The sequence below is a fragment of the Pantherophis guttatus genome, chromosome 2, assembly GCF_059756535.1.
Source record: "Pantherophis guttatus breed Tessera chromosome 2, ASM5975653v1, whole genome shotgun sequence".
Lineage (NCBI taxonomy): Eukaryota > Metazoa > Chordata > Lepidosauria > Squamata > Colubridae > Pantherophis > Pantherophis guttatus.
The window spans coordinates 274,097,768-274,116,067 of record NC_142064.1 but is presented as its reverse complement, the minus strand read 5'-3'; the positions used below and the strand labels follow the sequence as shown (position 1 = coordinate 274,116,067).

Sequence of the window (18,300 nt, the reverse complement as noted above, 5' to 3'; positions counted from 1 at the left end):
TGATTAATAAATAAATAATAAATAAATAAATAAATTCAGTGATTCCATCCAGCCATCTCGTTCTCTGTCGTCCCCTTCTTCTTTTGCCCTCAATCTTTCCCAGCATTAGGCTCTTCTCCAGGGAGTTCTTCCTTCTCATTAGGTGGCCAAAGTATTTGAGTTTCATCTTCAGGATCTGGCCCTCTAAAGAGCAGTCAGGGTTGATCTCTTCTAGGACTGACCGCCTTGCAATCCAAGAAACTCACAGGAATCTTCTCCAGCACCATAGTTCAAAGGCCTCAATTCTTTGGTGCTCAGCCTTTCTTATGGTGCAACTTTCATAGTCATACATTGCAACTGGGAAAACCATAGCCTTGACTATACACATTTTTGTTGGCGGGGTAATGTCTCTGCTTTTTAGTAAGCTATCTAGAGTTGCCATAGCTTTCCTCCCCCAAGAGCAAGCATTTTTTAATTTCTTGGCTGCTGTCCCTATCTGCAGTGATCTTGGAGCCCAGGAAAATAAAATCTGTCACTATTTCCATTTCTTCCCCATCTATTTGCCAGGACAAGTATGTGTAAGAATTGATAAAAATCTTGGAGCACAGAATCATGAGTTATCAATTCTATTCTAGCAATTGCAATATAGAAAAATAGATGTCTAATTTTGATTCATAGTTACCCAGTTTTATGACAATGTTTAAAAAGATTAAATATTATTTTACAATGTATATGACAGTTTTTGTCCATTTAATTATCATACCATCCAGCCCTTGCTTAACTAGCTTCCTAATCATCACATTACAAAATAGTTTAACACTTTGCCTAAATCATGTTGTATCACCAGCATTCCCATAATCAAATAAGGAAGTCTAAAAATGTATGAAAATAACTTTTGGAAGGAGAAGAGATGCTGCCTAGGGAAGCTAAGAAGAAGAAGCTGCATAACAAGCAGAGAAAGAAACTCAGAAACTTAGAAAGGAATCTCCATAACTTTTCAGATTGAAAATAAAGTTGGTGGTAGATTTCTACTCTCAGACTTTCAAGATTTTTTAATGTAGCCTTCAATAAAGTAGAATTAGCTTATCTGCTTGTGTTTCCCAGCTGATCTACCTGGGAGGTGATGAGGCTGGCAACTCGCTTCCTGACAAATCCATGCTTTCTGGTAATCACATGTTGTTTTCAAGGAGTTTATAAATAATCTCTCCCCCACCACCTGTTGCTCAATTTATTTGTCAGCTGGTCTAGAATTGTCCCAATAATATATTTTGATGTTTTATCAAAGTATGACTGATTTTTTTTCCCTGAACCTTTCTTGTTAATTAATGACATTAATGGTAACATTTCTTAATTAAGCATTATTTCACATTAAAAAAAAAACAACTGTAGAAGAAGTATTCAAATGCGAAAAGACCACATTGAACAAGAACCAAGGTTTCTGCTTGTAAACTTTTTTGATGTTTCCATTCTAGTTTCATCCATTTCTGGAGAAGAATGAGTTCTACAATCTTTCCCAGACAATACTCTACATGGACCAAAATGGAGAGGTAGCAGCACATCTGGGAATCACCAGTTTGTTGGTTTTCCCCAAGAAGGATAATATTCACTATCAATTTGGGAGTTTTGGAAGACAGAGACTGATTATCAACCAAGATGCTCCATTACGTTTCAAGTTGCTCAATAAGGTGGGATGAAAATGGCTGTGTTGTCTGTTTTCCAAAGCTTTATGACCTGTTCTGTCCCCTTCGCATGCAAACACACAAACAGACAGCCAGGAGTTAATGAATCAAACAGTCAGGAATTCCTTTAAGATAACAGTCTTGGCAGCAAACCATGAACTTCCTGCCAAGAGACTTTACTCACCAACGGAGGTTTTTTCTCCTCAGTCCGATATACCAAATTAATTCCTCAAAGCAAAGAATTGTCAAAGTCCAGTCCGAAGAAATCCAAAAAGAGATTCTAACAGGGTTCTAGAAACACGATATGACTTCTGAGCTTTTCAATTTGTCCGTCACAAGGCCTGAATAGCTGACACACCCCCTTTTATCCCTTGTGGGGTGTGGTCCAGTGACTCAGCTCAATCTCTGGCCCGCCCACGCCTCTTTCTCTGCTGTGTGCGCTTATCCTTCCGACGCTGTCTGGGATCCAGCCAAAATTCATCCCCCTCGCTCTCTATCTGTGGCTGCTCCTAAGTGCCTTGCTCCTGGCATATCTCTTGACCTTCAGAGGAAACCTGAGGCATTGCCAGAGAGGAGGGTCCTGGAGAGGGAGGCCTTGCCAAATCCTCTCCTTCACCTTCTGAGTCCTCTCCCTCTGTTAGGACAGGCTCGGGGGTCAGAGTCACAACAATGACCCATTGCAACTGGGTTAAGCCTAGTCACCAAGGTGGATGAGAAAATAATATGGGGAGCAAAACCCTTATTGCTATATCAGACTGCTTGGGACGCCTCAGTATTATTTTCAAAGCAGTGGTGAAATCTAAATTTCTTTCCTACTGGTTCTGTGGGCATGGCTTGGTGGGCATGGCTTGGGGGAGTCATGTGACTGGGTGGGCGTGGCTATGTAGCCATGTGACTGGGGGATCAAAAGACAGAAACTCACTAAGAATGTCCTTCTGGAGCAGGGTTGGACTGGATGACCTCCAGGTCCCTTCCAGCTCTGGATTATCCTCTGAAGCTGCGTCTAGTGCCAGGTTTGTAGTCCTTCCTTCCTCTTTCCTTCCTTCCTTCCCTCCGTTCTTTCTTTCTTTCTTTCTTTCTTTCTTTCTTTCTTTCTTTCTTTCTCACTCTCTCTCTCTCTCTCCTTTTCTTTTTTCCTTCCTTCTTTCCTTCCTTCCCTCCTTCCTTCCCTCCTTCCTTCCTTCCTTCCTTTCTTTCTTTCTTTCTTTCTTTCTTTCTTTCTTTCTTTCTTTCTTTCTTTTTCTTTCTCCCCCCTCCTCTCTCTCTCTCTCTCTCTCTCTCTCTCTCTCTCTCTCTCTCTCTCTCTCTCTTTCTTTCAAAAACGCACCCCCCCACCTTCCATTTTCGGGCCTTGAGCAAAAGCGGACCCCACCCCCACCCCACCCTGTAAAAAAAAGATTCTGACGATCATGCGCCACAGCTGTGATCCTTGGAGCCTTTTTTAAAAAACCTTTTAAAAGCATTTTTTTACTAACGGCTCGGGCGAATAGGTATTTTTAAAATGCTTTAAAAAAGAAAACAAAAAGGCTCTGAGGATCAGCTGAACAATGTTGGAACTTTTTTTTTTTTTTTTACTTTTTAAAGCATTTTTAACTACCATTTCTGGCATGTACCCCTGCATGTGAAGAGGATACAAAACATTACTTCCTGGTTAAATCCGGGTGGGTGGGCGGAGCCTTGCACCAGGATCGCTACCGGTTCTCCGAACCACCCGCCAGGATCGCTACCAGATCAGGCGATCCGGTCCGAATCGGGAGCATTTCATCTCTGTTCCAAAGGTGTTCTTCAGATGCTATAATATGGAATACTGCTTTAAACTGATTCAGCCATGTCCAACATTGGATGCTGGACAGTGGTGAAATTCAAATTTTTCTACTACCAGTTCTGTGGGCGTGGCTTAGTGGGCATGGCAGGGGAAGGATACTGCAAAAACTCCATTCCCACCCCACTCAAGGGGAAGGATACTACAAAACCCTATTCCCTCCCCTCCTGGGGGAAGGATATTGCAAAATCTCTATTCCCACTCCACTCTGGGATCAGCCAGAGGTGGTATTTGCTAGTTCTCCAAACTACTCAAAATTTCTGCTACTGGTTCTGCAGAACCTGTCAGAACCTGCTGGATTTCACCCCTGATGCTGGATGATCATTCCTTAGAATGCAGACCATGGCCCCTTTGTGTCCCCTTTTACAATTTAGCATCTCCATCAAACTGGTGAGAAATCCTGAGGTGCTGGGAATTGTGTTTTTTATAGCCTCAGGTTCATTTGGTCCTTGTTCTCAAATAGCAAAGGAGGCAATTTGTTGATTAGTGCCTGAATTCAGTTTCATCCCAGTGGGAAACAAGCTTCATCTTTTCCAGGTTGGAGTCAGTGTCTCCTAAAAATGCAGGTCCTTAATCTGGGATGCTTTTAAGTAGCCCAAACCAGGTCCATGCCTCTCTTTAATTTCACTGAGATAGAGCAGTTTAGTTCACATGAAATCAGTGGTAGTATTCAGCCAGTTCTATCCGGTTCGGGCGAATCGATAGCGGCGGCTGCGGGAGACTCTGCCCACCACTAGGACATCTTCATGTTCCATTTTTGATGCTCTGCACATGCGCGGAAGGCCCTGCGCATGCATGGAGGTGGCGCACACTCACATTTGCAAACCGGTAGCAAAGGTAAATGAATACCACCCCTGCATGAAATCATAAAGAATGTTTTAATGTCAAATAATGTGCTTACTCAAAAAACTGAAGCACTGAAACAAGACTTTGATCCAAAGAAAAGCCTTTCCTCATATCAGAAGTAACTAGGGAGAATGAGAAAGGAAATGCTACCTAGATTTGGCATTTGAATGTGTAAGAGGGCACTTCATCTGAAAAACCCCTGCACAGCTTTTTTATCTTGATTGTTGGCTACCCCAAGTCTCTCTGCATAAAAAGGAGGCTCCACATTTAACTATATGATTAGGTGACTGTCTTTCTATGCCAGTTGGTGTCATCAAGTTGAAGTTCTCCAATAGAAAACATCCAGATACCTAGAATATATATTATATTATATATATTAGAATTATTCCATTTTCACACAAGGCTCATTATCCTGTCCCATCTACTACAGCAAGATCTATAACAACAACCTATCTAACAGGTAGGTTAAAAGGCCAAAATCAAAGCTTCATTTTTTTCCACCTCAAGCACAAAGTCCAGAAGTAACTATGTTTTTTTAAGAAAATCGAAGTAGTCAGTTTAGCCATCTAGACTAACTCCATTAACATTTTCCTGCTTAGTCTCTGCCTCAGTCCAAATGTGTGGAAAATTGTCATCCTGGATTTGTCAAGAGGATCCGAGAAGGAGAGCCATTTTGCTGCTATGACTGTGTACCTTGTCCGGAGGGGACCATTTCCATTCAGGAAGGTGGGTGACACCAAAGAAAATGACAGGCCTTGTGGAAATGGATCCAGGCAAAATAATTTGATAAAAGGGCAAGTTAAAAGACACATTGAAGCTCAACTTATTTTCAAACTGCACAATTTCTTACCTAAAGGGAAAAGTAACAAAAAGACTTTGAAGGAGGGGCTGAGAAAAGATAGGAGGATGTGGTAGCCTAACCAAACTTTACTTCTGCTGAGAAAATATCTCTTCTGCTTTTCAGTTTGGATGTGTCCTTCCACATTTACCTCTCTGGGAACATCTGAGTTCTTTGAGACTTGAGTTCCTGTTTTATGTCTCCCTCTTAAAAGGATTCTTGCTGTACATGAGATTCACTGAAAAGGTGTCACTGGTTCACAATGAGGTGGTGTTGACAGTTTGAGGTGAACATCATTGAGGACTAGCTGTCAGGCCTGGAAGCCATCTTTTACATTTGGGCCTTCAGGCCTGCCCCATAGTCTTCTGTGGGAAAATGGGAGGGAGGGTTGCATAGAGTATGGGTGATATGTAGTCAAAATAACATTGCTTTCTCAAAGAGTCAAGAACGCAGTGCCCTGGCACCTGGAGTCAGATGACTGGGAGGTGTCTCCAGTTTGGACTGTGGATGATTGGACCATGTGATGGACATGAGGGTGTTGGGCAGGGACTTGAACTTTCACTTGGGTGGGGAAAACCTGGAAAATTTCAGATTCAGGTTTTCCCAGATGTACCAATATGGCATCTTTAATAAAAAGGAACTTTGAGGAAACTCAAGCCTCAGAGTCTTCTTTTGTTGAGGGTGTTATTTGGAACCCTGACACTAGCATTGTCTGCCAGCCAAATGGTATTGCACAAGATAGGTATTCTCTGAGTCCAATATATTAAGAAGTGCCATTGGGCAGGACTCAGGATGTTTGCCTAGAAAGATTAACTGATTCATTATTTACCTCTAATATTGTAAGTTCTTATGAAGTTTCTGCACATCACACCAGAAGTCATTCGAGTCCTAGGACCTATCTCAATTTCATAGACAATTTCAAAATATAGCTTGTTTTTATTAAGAAAAAAAATATTCCTATCCTCTTTCTGTATAGATGTTAAGAAATACTCTTTAAAAATGCTCATGTTATTTGTTGTTTTCCCATGAAGGTATTTCTTGAAAATAAAAAGGAGTTATTGCTTTTTGGTTTTCTCAGATACGGAAAAATGCACCAAGTGCCCAGATGATAAATATCCAAATGAAGACCGAGTCCACTGTATCCCAAAAGTTATAACCTTCCTCTCTTATGAAAAACATCTGGGCATCATTTTGGCCTCTTTTGCCCTTCTCCTGTTCTTAACCACAGTGTTTGTATTAATCATATTCACTAAACACCTAGAAACTCCCATTGTCAAAGCCAACAACCGAGACCTCTCTTACATCCTCCTGGTCTCCCTCCTGCTTTGCTTCTTGTCTTCTTTCCTCTTCATTGGTCAACCAAGAAAAGCCACTTGCTTACTTCGTCAAACAGTTTTCAGCATCATTTTCTCAGTTGCCATTTCTTCTCTCTTGGCCAAGACAATTACTGTGGTGCTGGCTTTCCTAGCCACAAAACCAGGAAACCGAGTGAAGAGATGGTTGGGGAAGAGCTTGGCCAACTCCATCATCCTTTCTTCTTCTGCTGTCCAAATTATCATCTGCTCCATCTGGCTGGGAGTTTCTCCCGCTTTCCCTGACACTGACCTCCATTCCCAGTCTGGAGAGATCATCCTGCAATGCAATGAAGGCTCTGTCCTCATGTTCTACATCACCCTCAGCTACATGGGCTTCCTGGCTGCCATCTGCTTCACAGTGGCTTTTTTTGCCAGGAATCTCCCTGGGGCCTTTAATGAAGCCAAGCTGATCACCTTCAGCATGCTGGTCTTCTGCAGTGTCTGGGTGTCTTTTGTACCCACCTACTTGAGCACCAAAGGGAAATACATGGTGGCTGTTCAGGTCTTTTCCATCTTGGCTTCCAGTGCTGGTTTGCTGGGCTGCATCTTCATCCCTAAGTGCTACATTATCATTCTGAGGCCAGATCTGAATACAAAGGAACAACTTACAACCAGAAGAAATGTATAAATGTCAGAAAGAGGAATTTTCACTCTCAATATGTTCTAACAGTCCAAAAGTAGAAAATGGTCAAAGCTTGACCATTTGTGGCCAATGTTTTTGCTGGAAAACATTAAAGGGTGGCTGAAAGGTAGTGTCCCCCATCCGTGTTCAATAGAACTGCAAGATCGTCACTGAGCTCTTTTGAGCAGTTGAATTAGGATATCTGTCCTGTGTCCTTAACCTACGTGAAATGCCATGCCCCAAATATTTGAAACCTTGTACTTTTGCAATAGGAATCTTGTGGACATGTTAATAATATTAGTAGTAACATGTTAGTAAATTTTTTACTATTTTAATGTAATCATAGTTGATCTGCTATTGGAGTTCTTTGCACTATTTGGATTCAAGATCTCAGTTTCATCAATGTAAGGAGAGTAGAGATTCATTTCTCAGACTGATTAGGATGAAAATAGTATGGATTATCCAACTGGTCAACCAAGTTTTTTAAAAAATGAAACAAGATGGGAGCTAACTTATAATTTCATAAATTTTCTACAAAGGAATTCCTGAAGAATAGATGATTGAGCGTCCCATGGATCTGATATGAGGGAGGGAAGTCAGATTGGGCATAAATACCGTATCAAAATTGGAATAATTCATGCATCTCTTTCTTCTGATGGTGGACACTCCAGAGTTATTTGGATGGTCACTGGGAGATGAAGATGGACCCTTGCCCAGAAGATCTGTTCTTATCTTCTTAGAATGGAAGTTTACAAGAAGATCCTTTTCAAAGAAAAATTATTTTGAAATCATCACATTATTTCTCAAATTTATCAGAAAGATGTACAGTTGGGTATATCATCCTTCTTGGTTGTATCAAGACTGCATCTTCCTGTCGTTCAAGAAGTTCTCAGCCTTCCACCTCCCTTCCTGGATCTGGATAAATATGCAATATTTAAGGACCAAACCACAGTCTGTATCATTGACCAATGTGAAGAAGCTCTCTTTGCTGATGCATCTGCAGAAACATCTAGTAATGTGGCCAGGTTTTGTACAGTGTCTTTTGTATTGGAGAGAAACTGTTAATCACATACATGTATCACTTTCCTTCACACTATGTATAAAATTAATTAGTTTTCAAAGATTGATATGGGAGGCTTTTTTTTAGATAATATCTTTAATAATCTTTAAATAGTGGTCACATATCTTTTAGCCAAGTGTGATATTGTGCTGGAACTGGGGTTTCTTGCTTGCCACTTGAATAATGGCAATAAAGTGTATTATTCCTGTCTTACTAAAATATAAACTTGTGTACAAATATTCATGTTATCATCACCATCATTTACAGCAATAATAAAATAGATTTTTCAATGTAATCCTCTATGTCTCCCCAAGTCAACTGACTCTTAAGCCAATACTGATTCAAAATCAGAGGCAAATGATAATCACCTATCACTATTTAATTTTTATGAGTGTTGAGAAGATGGGATGGAAATATTCTGCCATCAGGGTTAAGAATAAAAAAAAAATGCCCCGTTATTTGTAGCAATACTAATTTTCATCTGTCCAGCAACCAAAATTCAAAATAATTCAATCATTAAAGAAGAATCACCAAGAGGAGGAATATTAAACCACTGACCCAGAAAAAGTTATTAACAACAACTCATCCTCTATTCCTACAAGGATCAGACATTGGATATCAAGATCATATTATGAATGAATGAACGAATGAATGAATGAATGGGCTGATCTACTAAAATGCTTTCAATAAATACTTTAAACAAAAGACGGTATCCAAGTGATGAATGAAAGACTGGATGGGAAGATGAAATTATCTGAACTTCTTTCAGGTTCTTTTCTACCCCATCTTTGGATCTGAATCTCTACCACAAAATAAGACAAAACCAAAAAGTCATGGAAATCAAAAGGATTCAGGGGACAAGTACTCCAATATAGGACTCAGTGAAATAAGAATAAAAGAAAAAAAATTGAGGAGACCGGTTCGCATCGTGGCTGGAAATAGCAGAGCTCCACTGAGCTCTGTGAAAACTAGCCAGTATCTGTATGCTGGGAGACCCTACAGGGTCAAAGCCACCCTGGAGGGATGGTGAAGGAAGGAGAGGTGCTTAATAGGCAGAAATAGCTATCTGAGTCTCCCAGAGAGCAACACAGAGTTGCAGTTTGTCAGCAGAAAAAAAGGCCCAGAAACTTGTGAATGAGATTTCACAGAACCAGGGCTGTAGAACAACTTAGTTTACCTAGGTAAAACCTGGCTAGAAAGAATATGCACATAAAAGCCTACGAAAAAGGAAAAAAGACATATATGTGTGTGTGTGTGTGTGTGTGTGTGTGTGTGTAGGTCTTTGGTTATTGGGGTTTTCTCCTGCGTAAAATTGGAGATGTCTTGGCAACGTTTTGACGAAGTCTCATTTGTCACGAAACGTTGCCAAGACACCTCCAATTTTACGTGGGAGAAAACCCCAGTAACCAAAGATCTACATACAAACACCCACAAAAACCTCAGAAAACAAATATATATACATACACACACACACATATATGCTCTCAAACAAAGGTGATTATACCACTGCACATTATTATTGTTATTGCTTGAAAGAACAAAATCCAGTGTCATTCAGGCTCTTTTCTATTCTACAATTTGCAAATAAAGCATTTCCATTTTCTTATTTGAAACATCAGTTCTCAGTGGAAGATTGGACAAGATATCCACAGAGGAGAAGGAGGAGATTGAAAAAACTTAGCATCTTAGCGTCTTACTACTGAGCGTCTTAGCTACTGAGCCACTGTGTGTCCCCCCCAGAGTGTTATGGTACAATTATGAAAATAATGTTTATAACTATGACATACAACATTATGTATTTAAAAGAGACCATATTGTATGACTACAAGAATAATACTCAGGGTGTATAATACTATCTATGCTTAAAAAGGACTTGATATAGCCAGTACACTGGTGTTGCAAAACTGGAAATGTGATGTATAATAAAGGAAAATGTATGATAAAAATATTTTTTTTTAAAAAAATCATTTTATACTCCTACATTGATAAGAGAGGATTTTAAATATAAATATTCAATTTTATTTAATTCAATGTTTCCTTTTTGGATTGATGGATAAACAGATAGAAAAATGTCATAGAAGATTATCTCAATTTCTTTTTAATGTGGCAAGATTACAAAGATGGGAAAATTCAACCCTACCCATCATGGAGGAATGGTTGGTGAAATGGACAGAACTTGCTGAGATGGACAAACTGGTAAATTCTATTAGAGAAAGCTCAATATATGTACTTTTATTGATGACTGAAACACCTTTAGCGTCTTTTTGCATAAAAAATCCACAAAAATCAACTTGTGATTTATACTTTTAATGATTGGACAGGATAGATTATAGAAAGAAGAGAGTTACAGTGTAACTTTAGAAAGAGAGAGGTTAAAATATAATTGTACTTAACAATTGCTGTGAAGAATATTAAAAGCTACTTTTTGCACTTTATTTATATCATTCTGGTTTTTTAACTCTTCTATTTTACTTTCTTCTTGCACTTTTAGCTTTTTCTGTTATTTCTCTCTTTCTTTTTGGTTCTCTTTAGTCTAATTGATTTATGTTGCTTTTCACTTTGAGGGCATCCACCCAATGCTGCAAAGACCTCTATTTCTTTTTTCTTTTTCTTTTTTTTGCCTTGCAAGAGATCAACCAACATTTCCGGCTCCTTCCAAATGTCCAACTGGCTTAACATTTTGAGGTAATGGACATTGTAGGGGTCAGTAGGAAGATATGCAATGATTGAGCAGAATGAGCAGATAAGCACTCCCAATGCTCACATTTCTATCTGCAAGAGGAGAAATTACTTGCTTCTTCATAACAATCACAGTCTTTATAATAATCTTGCTTTTCTTTTGCTCTCAAACAAAGCTGATTATACCACTGCACATTATTATTGTTATTGCTTGAAAGAACAAAATCCAGTGCCATTCAGGCTCTTTTTTATTCTACAATTTGCAAATAAAGCATTTCCATTTTCTTATTTGAAACATCAGTTCTCAGTGGAAGATTGGACAAGATATCCACAGAGGAGAAGGAGGAGATTGAAAAAATCTTGTCCCCAAAAACCATCTCGTAAATCTCACAGTGTGGCACAGGTCTTAAATGCTGCATATTCAAGCAGGTCCCAGAAGAGGATGAGAAAAGCTGTGAATTTATTCGGTGTTAGGAAGATACATCCATGACACAGCCAATAAGAAAGATATAGATAACCACACATATTTCTGCTAAATTTGAGAATAAATGTGATTCTTTCAGGATGACTTTCATTTGTGAATAGGATTCCCTGGCAAACTTCCATTTTAAGAAGAAAAGAAAAGGTTTTCAGAATCAGATCAGGGCCCATCTTCATGTCAAAATGACCATCCAGATAATAGAATAGAATAGAATAGAATAGAATAGAATAGAATAGAATAGAATAGAATAGAATAGAATAGAATAGAATAGAATAGAATAGAATGGAAGGGAAGGGAAGGGAAGGGAAGGGAAGGGAAGGGAAGGGAAGGGAAGGGAACGGAGCAGAGCAGAGCAGAGCAGAGCAGAGCAGAGCAGAAGAGAATAGAATAGAATAGAATAGAATAGAATTCTTTATTGGCCAAGTGTGATTGGACACACAAGGAATTTGTCTTGGTGCATACGTTATCAGTGTACATAAAAGAAAAGATACATTCATCAAGAATCATAAGATACAACACTTAATGATAGTCATAGGGAACAAATAAGCAATCAAATCATATTAGGAAACAGTCAATATAAATCGTATGGATACCAGCAACAAGGTTATAGTCATACAGTCATAAGTGGGGGGAGATGGGTGATAGGAGCATTGAGAAGATTAATAGTAATGCAGATTTAATAAATATTTTGACAGTGTTGAGGGAATTATTCGTTTAGCAGAGTGATGGCATTGGGGAAAAAACTGTTCTTGTGTCTAGTTGTTCTGGTGTGCAGTGCTCTATAGCATTGCTTTGAGGGTAGGAGTTGAAACAGTTTATGTCCAGGATGTGCGGGGTCTGTAAATTTTTTCACAGCCCTCTGTGCATCTGTACATCTGGAGTGTCCACAAGCAGAAGATATATGAATTATCCCAACTTCAACTGTGTGTTTATGCCCAACCTTACCCCTCTTCCTTACAACACAACCACAGGACAATCAATTATCCAATTCTGTAGGAATTCTTTTCTGGAAATCATGAGGCTGTATTTTAGTTCCTTTGTTTTTTAACTTCTATATAATCACTTAGTTAACCATCTGGGTAATCCAGATTATCCCCAAGCTAATTTATCTGGAGGTGTTTCTTTCCTTCTCCTTATGCTGATAATGTAGAAATTGTGATTCAAATTTTATGAAGAACCTCAATTGCAGATAAACTATCCTACAATTAAAATAATGGCATTTTTACAGCCCTGAATTATACTATTATTTCTGGCATATGAACAACATTCCCATTGCACAAGTATCATATTTAAAATATCTTAGTAGAACACAGGATGGATATGATACCTCAACTGTTCAAAAGAGCCATCTTGCAATTCTAGAGTACAAGAGAAAGGACTATGGACCAACTGCTGTTTAATTATTTCAAGCAAAAACATTGGCCCACTAATGTATAGAGAACAGCTTGGACAATTTTCTAGGACTGGCCTGTTAGAAACTCCCTAGCTCACTTTTAGTTGTAAGCTGCTCCTTTGTATTCAGGCCTGGCCTTAGTATGATAATGTAGCACTTGGGGAGGAAGATGCAGACCAGCAGACCAGCATTGGAGAAGAAGATGGAGAAGACCTGAACAGCCACCATGTATTTCCCTTTGGTGCTCAGATAGGAGGGCACAAAACTCACCCAGACACTGCAGAAGACTAGCATGCTGAAGGTGATCAGCTTGGCTTCGTTGAAGGCCCCAGGGAGATTCCTGGCCAGGAAAGCCACTGTGAAGCAGATGGCAGCCAGGAAACCCATATAGCTAAGGGTGATGTAGAACATGACAGCAGATCCTTCGTTACATTGCAAGATGATCTCTCCAGGCTGGGAGTGGAAGTCAGTGTCAGGGAATGGTGGAGAAACTCCAAGCCAGATGGAGCAGATGATAATTTGGACAGCAGAAGAAGAAAGGATGATAGAGTTGGCCAAGCTCTTCCCCAACAATCTTTTCATTCGGTTTCCTGGCTTTGTGGCCAGGAAAGCCAGCACCACCGTGATTGTTTTGGCCAAGAGAGAAGAAATGGCAACTGAGAATGTGATGCTGAAAACTGTTTGTCGAAGAAGGCAAGTGGCTTTCCTTGGTTGACCAATGAAGAGAAAAGGAGACAAGAAGCAAAGCAGGAGGGAGACCAGGAGGATGTAAGACAGATCTCGGTTGTTGGCCTTGACAATGGGGGTTTCTCTGTATTTAGTGAATATGATTAAAATAAGGCTTGTCATTAGGAAGAAGAGTAACAACAAAGAGACCAGGATGATGCCCAGATGTTCTTCATAAGACAGGAAGGTCAGAATTTTGGGGATACATTTGACTCGATCTTCATTTGGATATTGATCATCTGGACACTTGGTACATTTTTCTGTATCTGAGAAAACCAAAAAAATTATCTCTTTAACATTCTGTCCTTTCACATTTCAAGAAATAACTTTTTGGGACAACAGCTGAAATTAGGGGTATTTTCAAAGAAGCCTGTGTTAACAACTGAACCAAAATAAACTAAGAAGAATATAATGTATCTCTCTTTATCTCTAGATCTATTGCTAAGGTCTATCAAATTGGGGAAAGTCCTAGGATATAAATGATTTCTTCTGTAATGTGTTGAACCTTCATAGGAAGCTACATTATTAGATTAAAAATTGAATCAGTTAATCATTCTAAGCAAACATCTTGAATCATGTCAGGTGGCACTTATTAATACACTGGATCCAGAGAATATTTTTCTTGTAAAATGTTTCTGGCAGAGAAAGCTAGTCCTGAAAATTATCTGGAATAGCTACTAGCAGCAGTGGTAATTGGTGTGTAATGGCTTGCACCTATAACTGTGCATGCCACCTCATTATGGACTTGTAACACCTTCTCAGTGATCCTCAAGGGGAGGCCCATGTAGACACATCATAATAATCTTTCCAGTAGGATAAGGATAAGGATAAGGATAATTTTATTTCTATACCGCCCCTCTCCCAAAGTACTCGGGGTGGTGTACAGCCAGGTAAAAACACAATACAAATCACAATTTAAATTTAAAAATTATTAAAAGTATTAAATTTAAGGCCAATTATCTAAAAAAAACCCAAAAATTAAAAACTCCAAATTTAAAACTCAATTATGAAGCTAGCCCTGCCTGTCAGAAGAGCAGGGTCTTAAGAGCACAGCAGAAAACTCACAGGTCAGAGATCTTGCATATGTCTGGGGACAGTTCATTCCAAAGGGCAGGGGCTCCCACAGAGAAGGCTCTCCCCCTGGGTGTCACCAGCCGACATAATTTGGCCGACGGCACCCTGAGGAATCCCTCTCTGTGGGAGCGGACTGGTCAGTGGGAGGCTATCGGTGGCAGAAGGCAGTCTCGTAGGTACCCAGGTCCTGAGCCATGGAGCGCTTTAAAGGTGGTAACCAACACCTTGAATTGCACCCAAAAGACCACTGGGAGCCAGTGCAACTTGTGCAGGAGAGGTGTTACATGGGCGCAATGAGTTGCATCCATAATTACCTGAGCGGCCGCATTCTGGACCAGTTGGAGCCTCCGAGTGCTCTTCAAGGGGAGCCCCATGTAGAGAGTATTACAGTAGTCCAGCCGGGAGGTAACAAGGGCATGAGTGACTGTGCGCAAGGCATCCCAGTCCAACTGGCGAATCAGGCAAACCTGATAGAAAACCTCCCTGACCACGACGTCATATCCAGGAGGACGCCCAGATTGCGAGCCCTCTCTGTGGGGGGTAGAGATTCACCCCCTTTAGACAGCGATGGCATCAGCCGACTATACCAGGACACGGGTAGCCACAACCACTCGGTCTTGGAAGGGTTGAGTCTGAGCCTATTTCTCCCCATCCAGACCCATACGGCCTCCAGGCAGCGGGACATCACATCATTGGGGTGGCCTGGGGTGGAGATGTACAGCTGAATGTCATCAGCGTACTGATGTATCCTCACCCCAAAACCATGGATGATCTCGCCCAGCGGCTTCACATAAATGTTGAACAGAAGGGGTGAGAGGACCAACCCTTGCGGCACCCCCCCCCCAAGCGAGGCACCTCGAGGTTGACCTCTGCCCCCCTGCCAACACAAACTGTGAGCGATCGGAGAGGAAGGAGGAGAACCACCGCAACACGGTGCCTCCTATTCCTAACCCCCTCAACTGCTGCAGCATGATAACATGGTCGATGGTATCAAAAGCCGCTGAGAGATCTAATAGGACCAGAACAGAGGAACAACCTCTGTCCCGAGCCCTCCAGAGATCATCCACCAATGCGACCAATGCTGTTTCCGTGTTGTACCCCTGTCTGAAGCCAAACTATTAAGGGTCCAGATAGACAGCTTCATCCAGGTACTGGGGGAGCTGTCGTGCCACTACACTCTCAACAACCTTTGCCACAAAGCGAAGGTTGGAGATGGGACGATAATTTACTAATACAACTGGGTCCAGGGAAGGCTTCTTGAGGAGGGGCCTCACCACTGCCTCCTTCAAGGTGGCAGGAAAGGTCCTGTCACTCAGAGAAGCATTTATAATCCCCTGGAGCCAGCCTCGTGTAACCTCTCAGGAGGCCAGTACCAACCAGGAGGGACACGGGTCCAATAAACATGTGGCAGCACTAAGCCTACCCAGAATCCTGTCCACGTCCTCGGGAGCCACAGGGTCAAACTCTTCCCAGATAATGTTCTCAAGACTTACCCCCATCTCCCCTCCCTGGACTCACCCAGTCGGAGTCCAAGCCTTCCCAAATCCGAGCGACTTTATTATGCAGGAACTGCACAAACTCCTCAGCTCAACCCTGCAAGGAGTCTTCCCGTGCTCCCCCCCCCAAAGAAGAGAACGGGTCACTCTAAACAGAGCGGCTTGGCGGTTCTCTGCAGATGTGATAAGAACGGAAAAATAATTAAATTTTGCTGCTTTTATCGCCACTAGGTAGGTCTTGATATAAGACCTCACCAGTGTTCAGTCGGATTCAGATTGACTAGTCCTCCAGACACTCTCTAGGCGTCTTTTCCGACATTTCATCTCTCTCAGCTCCTTGGAGAACCAAGGAGCCAATTGAGATCGACATCGGGTCAGAGGCCGCAAAGGCATGGACACGGTCTAAAGCCCCGGCGGCCACCCTATCCCAGGCGGCCACCAGGTCTTCAGTTGAGTCGTGTGCCAGAGTCTCAGGAAATGTCCCAAGCTCTGTCAGGAACCTATCAGGGTCCATCAGGCGCCTGGGATGGAACCACCTGGTCGGTTCCATCTCCCTGCGGCGAGGGGAAGCGCCTCGAAAGTCTAAGTGAAGGAGGGAATTATCTGTCCATGACAAGGGCTTAATATCTAAATCCCCTATTCCTAGATCATTCAACCACTGACCAGAGACAAAAATCAAGTCCAGAGTGTGTCCTCCTGTGTGACTGGGGCCTTGAACTAACTGGGTCAGATCCATGGCCATCATGGAAGCCATGAACTCCCTAGCTGCTTCCGACGTCTCACCGACAGATGGCAGGTTGAAATCCCCCATGACAACAAGTCTGGGGGTATCCACCGCCACCCCGGCAATAACATCGAGTAGCTTGGGTAGGGCTGCCGCCACGTGGCAGGAAGCCAGGTATGTAGTCAGCAAGCCCAATAGGACCTAAGACCATTCTCAAGTTTCAAAGAACACAGGTGTTCCTAGAAAAGTAAATAGCAAAGATCACATTCAAACTAACAAAATAGAAGAAATATTTTCTCTGACAGTAGTATTGTTTAGCTAATCTTCCATACCCTTTTATTTCTAGCCAGCTCCTAATTCAAGGCCATTTGGGTATTACTCCCTTTATCTAAGAAATTGTGCACTTTGAAAATAATAGCTGAGCTTCAAACTTTAAACTGTCTTTAAACTTGCAGTTTCATGAAAATGCTCTGGATGAATCCACTTCCACTTCCTTCCTGCCCCTTTCTTTGGTGTCACCCACCTTCCTGAGTGGAGATGGTCCCATCTGGACAAGAAACACAGTCATAGCAGCAAACTGGCTCTCCTTCTCGCTTCCGCTTGACAAATCCAGGATGACATTTCTCCCCACATTTGGACTGAGGAAGAGACTAAGGAGAAAGCAAAGAATGCCAAAGAAAATATGTTTGTACAGCCATCCTGGCATGTATGCTTATTTCATGCTCTTGAAATAAGGCTAAAAGTGACTGCTCAATTTCTAAGAACTGTAGTGATATGAGACAGGGGTCATGAAAATACAGTATATCCCTCAAAAAGGGTAATTAAGGCATTTTTTTCCCTGCAGCACTTAGGATGTGGGTATGAGTCCTGTGTCAGAAAGGGATATTTTTAAGACCCACCTCGGTATCCAAGAAACGATCCTTTCTGTTTAAGATCTATATTAATTGTATCCATATTAATACCTATATTAATTATATCCTCTCCTCTACTCACAACAGAATAGTTTATGCCACCAGACTTGAAATTTTGGGCTTAGACAACTTAGAACTTTGCCGTCTTTGGTCCGACCTAAGCGTAGGACATACTGACTCTGTGGTTTCTTCCCCAAACCCCCAAACCTTTAACCTTAGACTGTCTACTGTTGACCTCACCCCATTCCTAAGAGGTCTGTAAGGGGCATGCATAAGAGCACCAGCGTGCCTACCGTCCCTGTCCTAATATTTCCTATATATGTATCTATTTTATGTATTCAATTCATGTTTATACTTATATATATATATATTACATAATATGTTCTTGAGAAATAAATAAAAAATAAAATAAAATAATGTGAATCCTAATTTTAGAGGTAATTTGGACAGCAGGAGCTCCATCCAGTGCTGATTCAATTTCATCAATTTTAGTCCAAACCTGAACTCAGGCACTGGTCAACAAAATTGCCTTCTTCTTTGAAATTTGTGAACAAACAACAGATGAACCTGAGGCTATCGGCACTAGCACCTGAGGGCCTCTCTTACTATTTTCAT

The 18,300-nt window shown here is 41.2% G+C and overlaps 1 protein-coding gene across 1 annotated transcript; it reads left to right on the top strand.

Annotated features, from left to right (window-relative positions):
- The first annotated feature begins 3,822 nt into the window (after positions 1–3,822).
- Positions 3,823–7,147, top strand: LOC148115929 (vomeronasal type-2 receptor 26-like). The gene is made up of 3 exons (XM_087885300.1): positions 3,823–3,870; positions 4,926–5,052; positions 6,243–7,147. Exons 1-3 carry the CDS (start codon positions 3,823–3,825, stop codon positions 7,145–7,147), a joined length of 1,080 nt encoding a protein of 359 aa, XP_087741426.1.
- Positions 7,148–18,300: the final 11,153 nt, after the last annotated feature.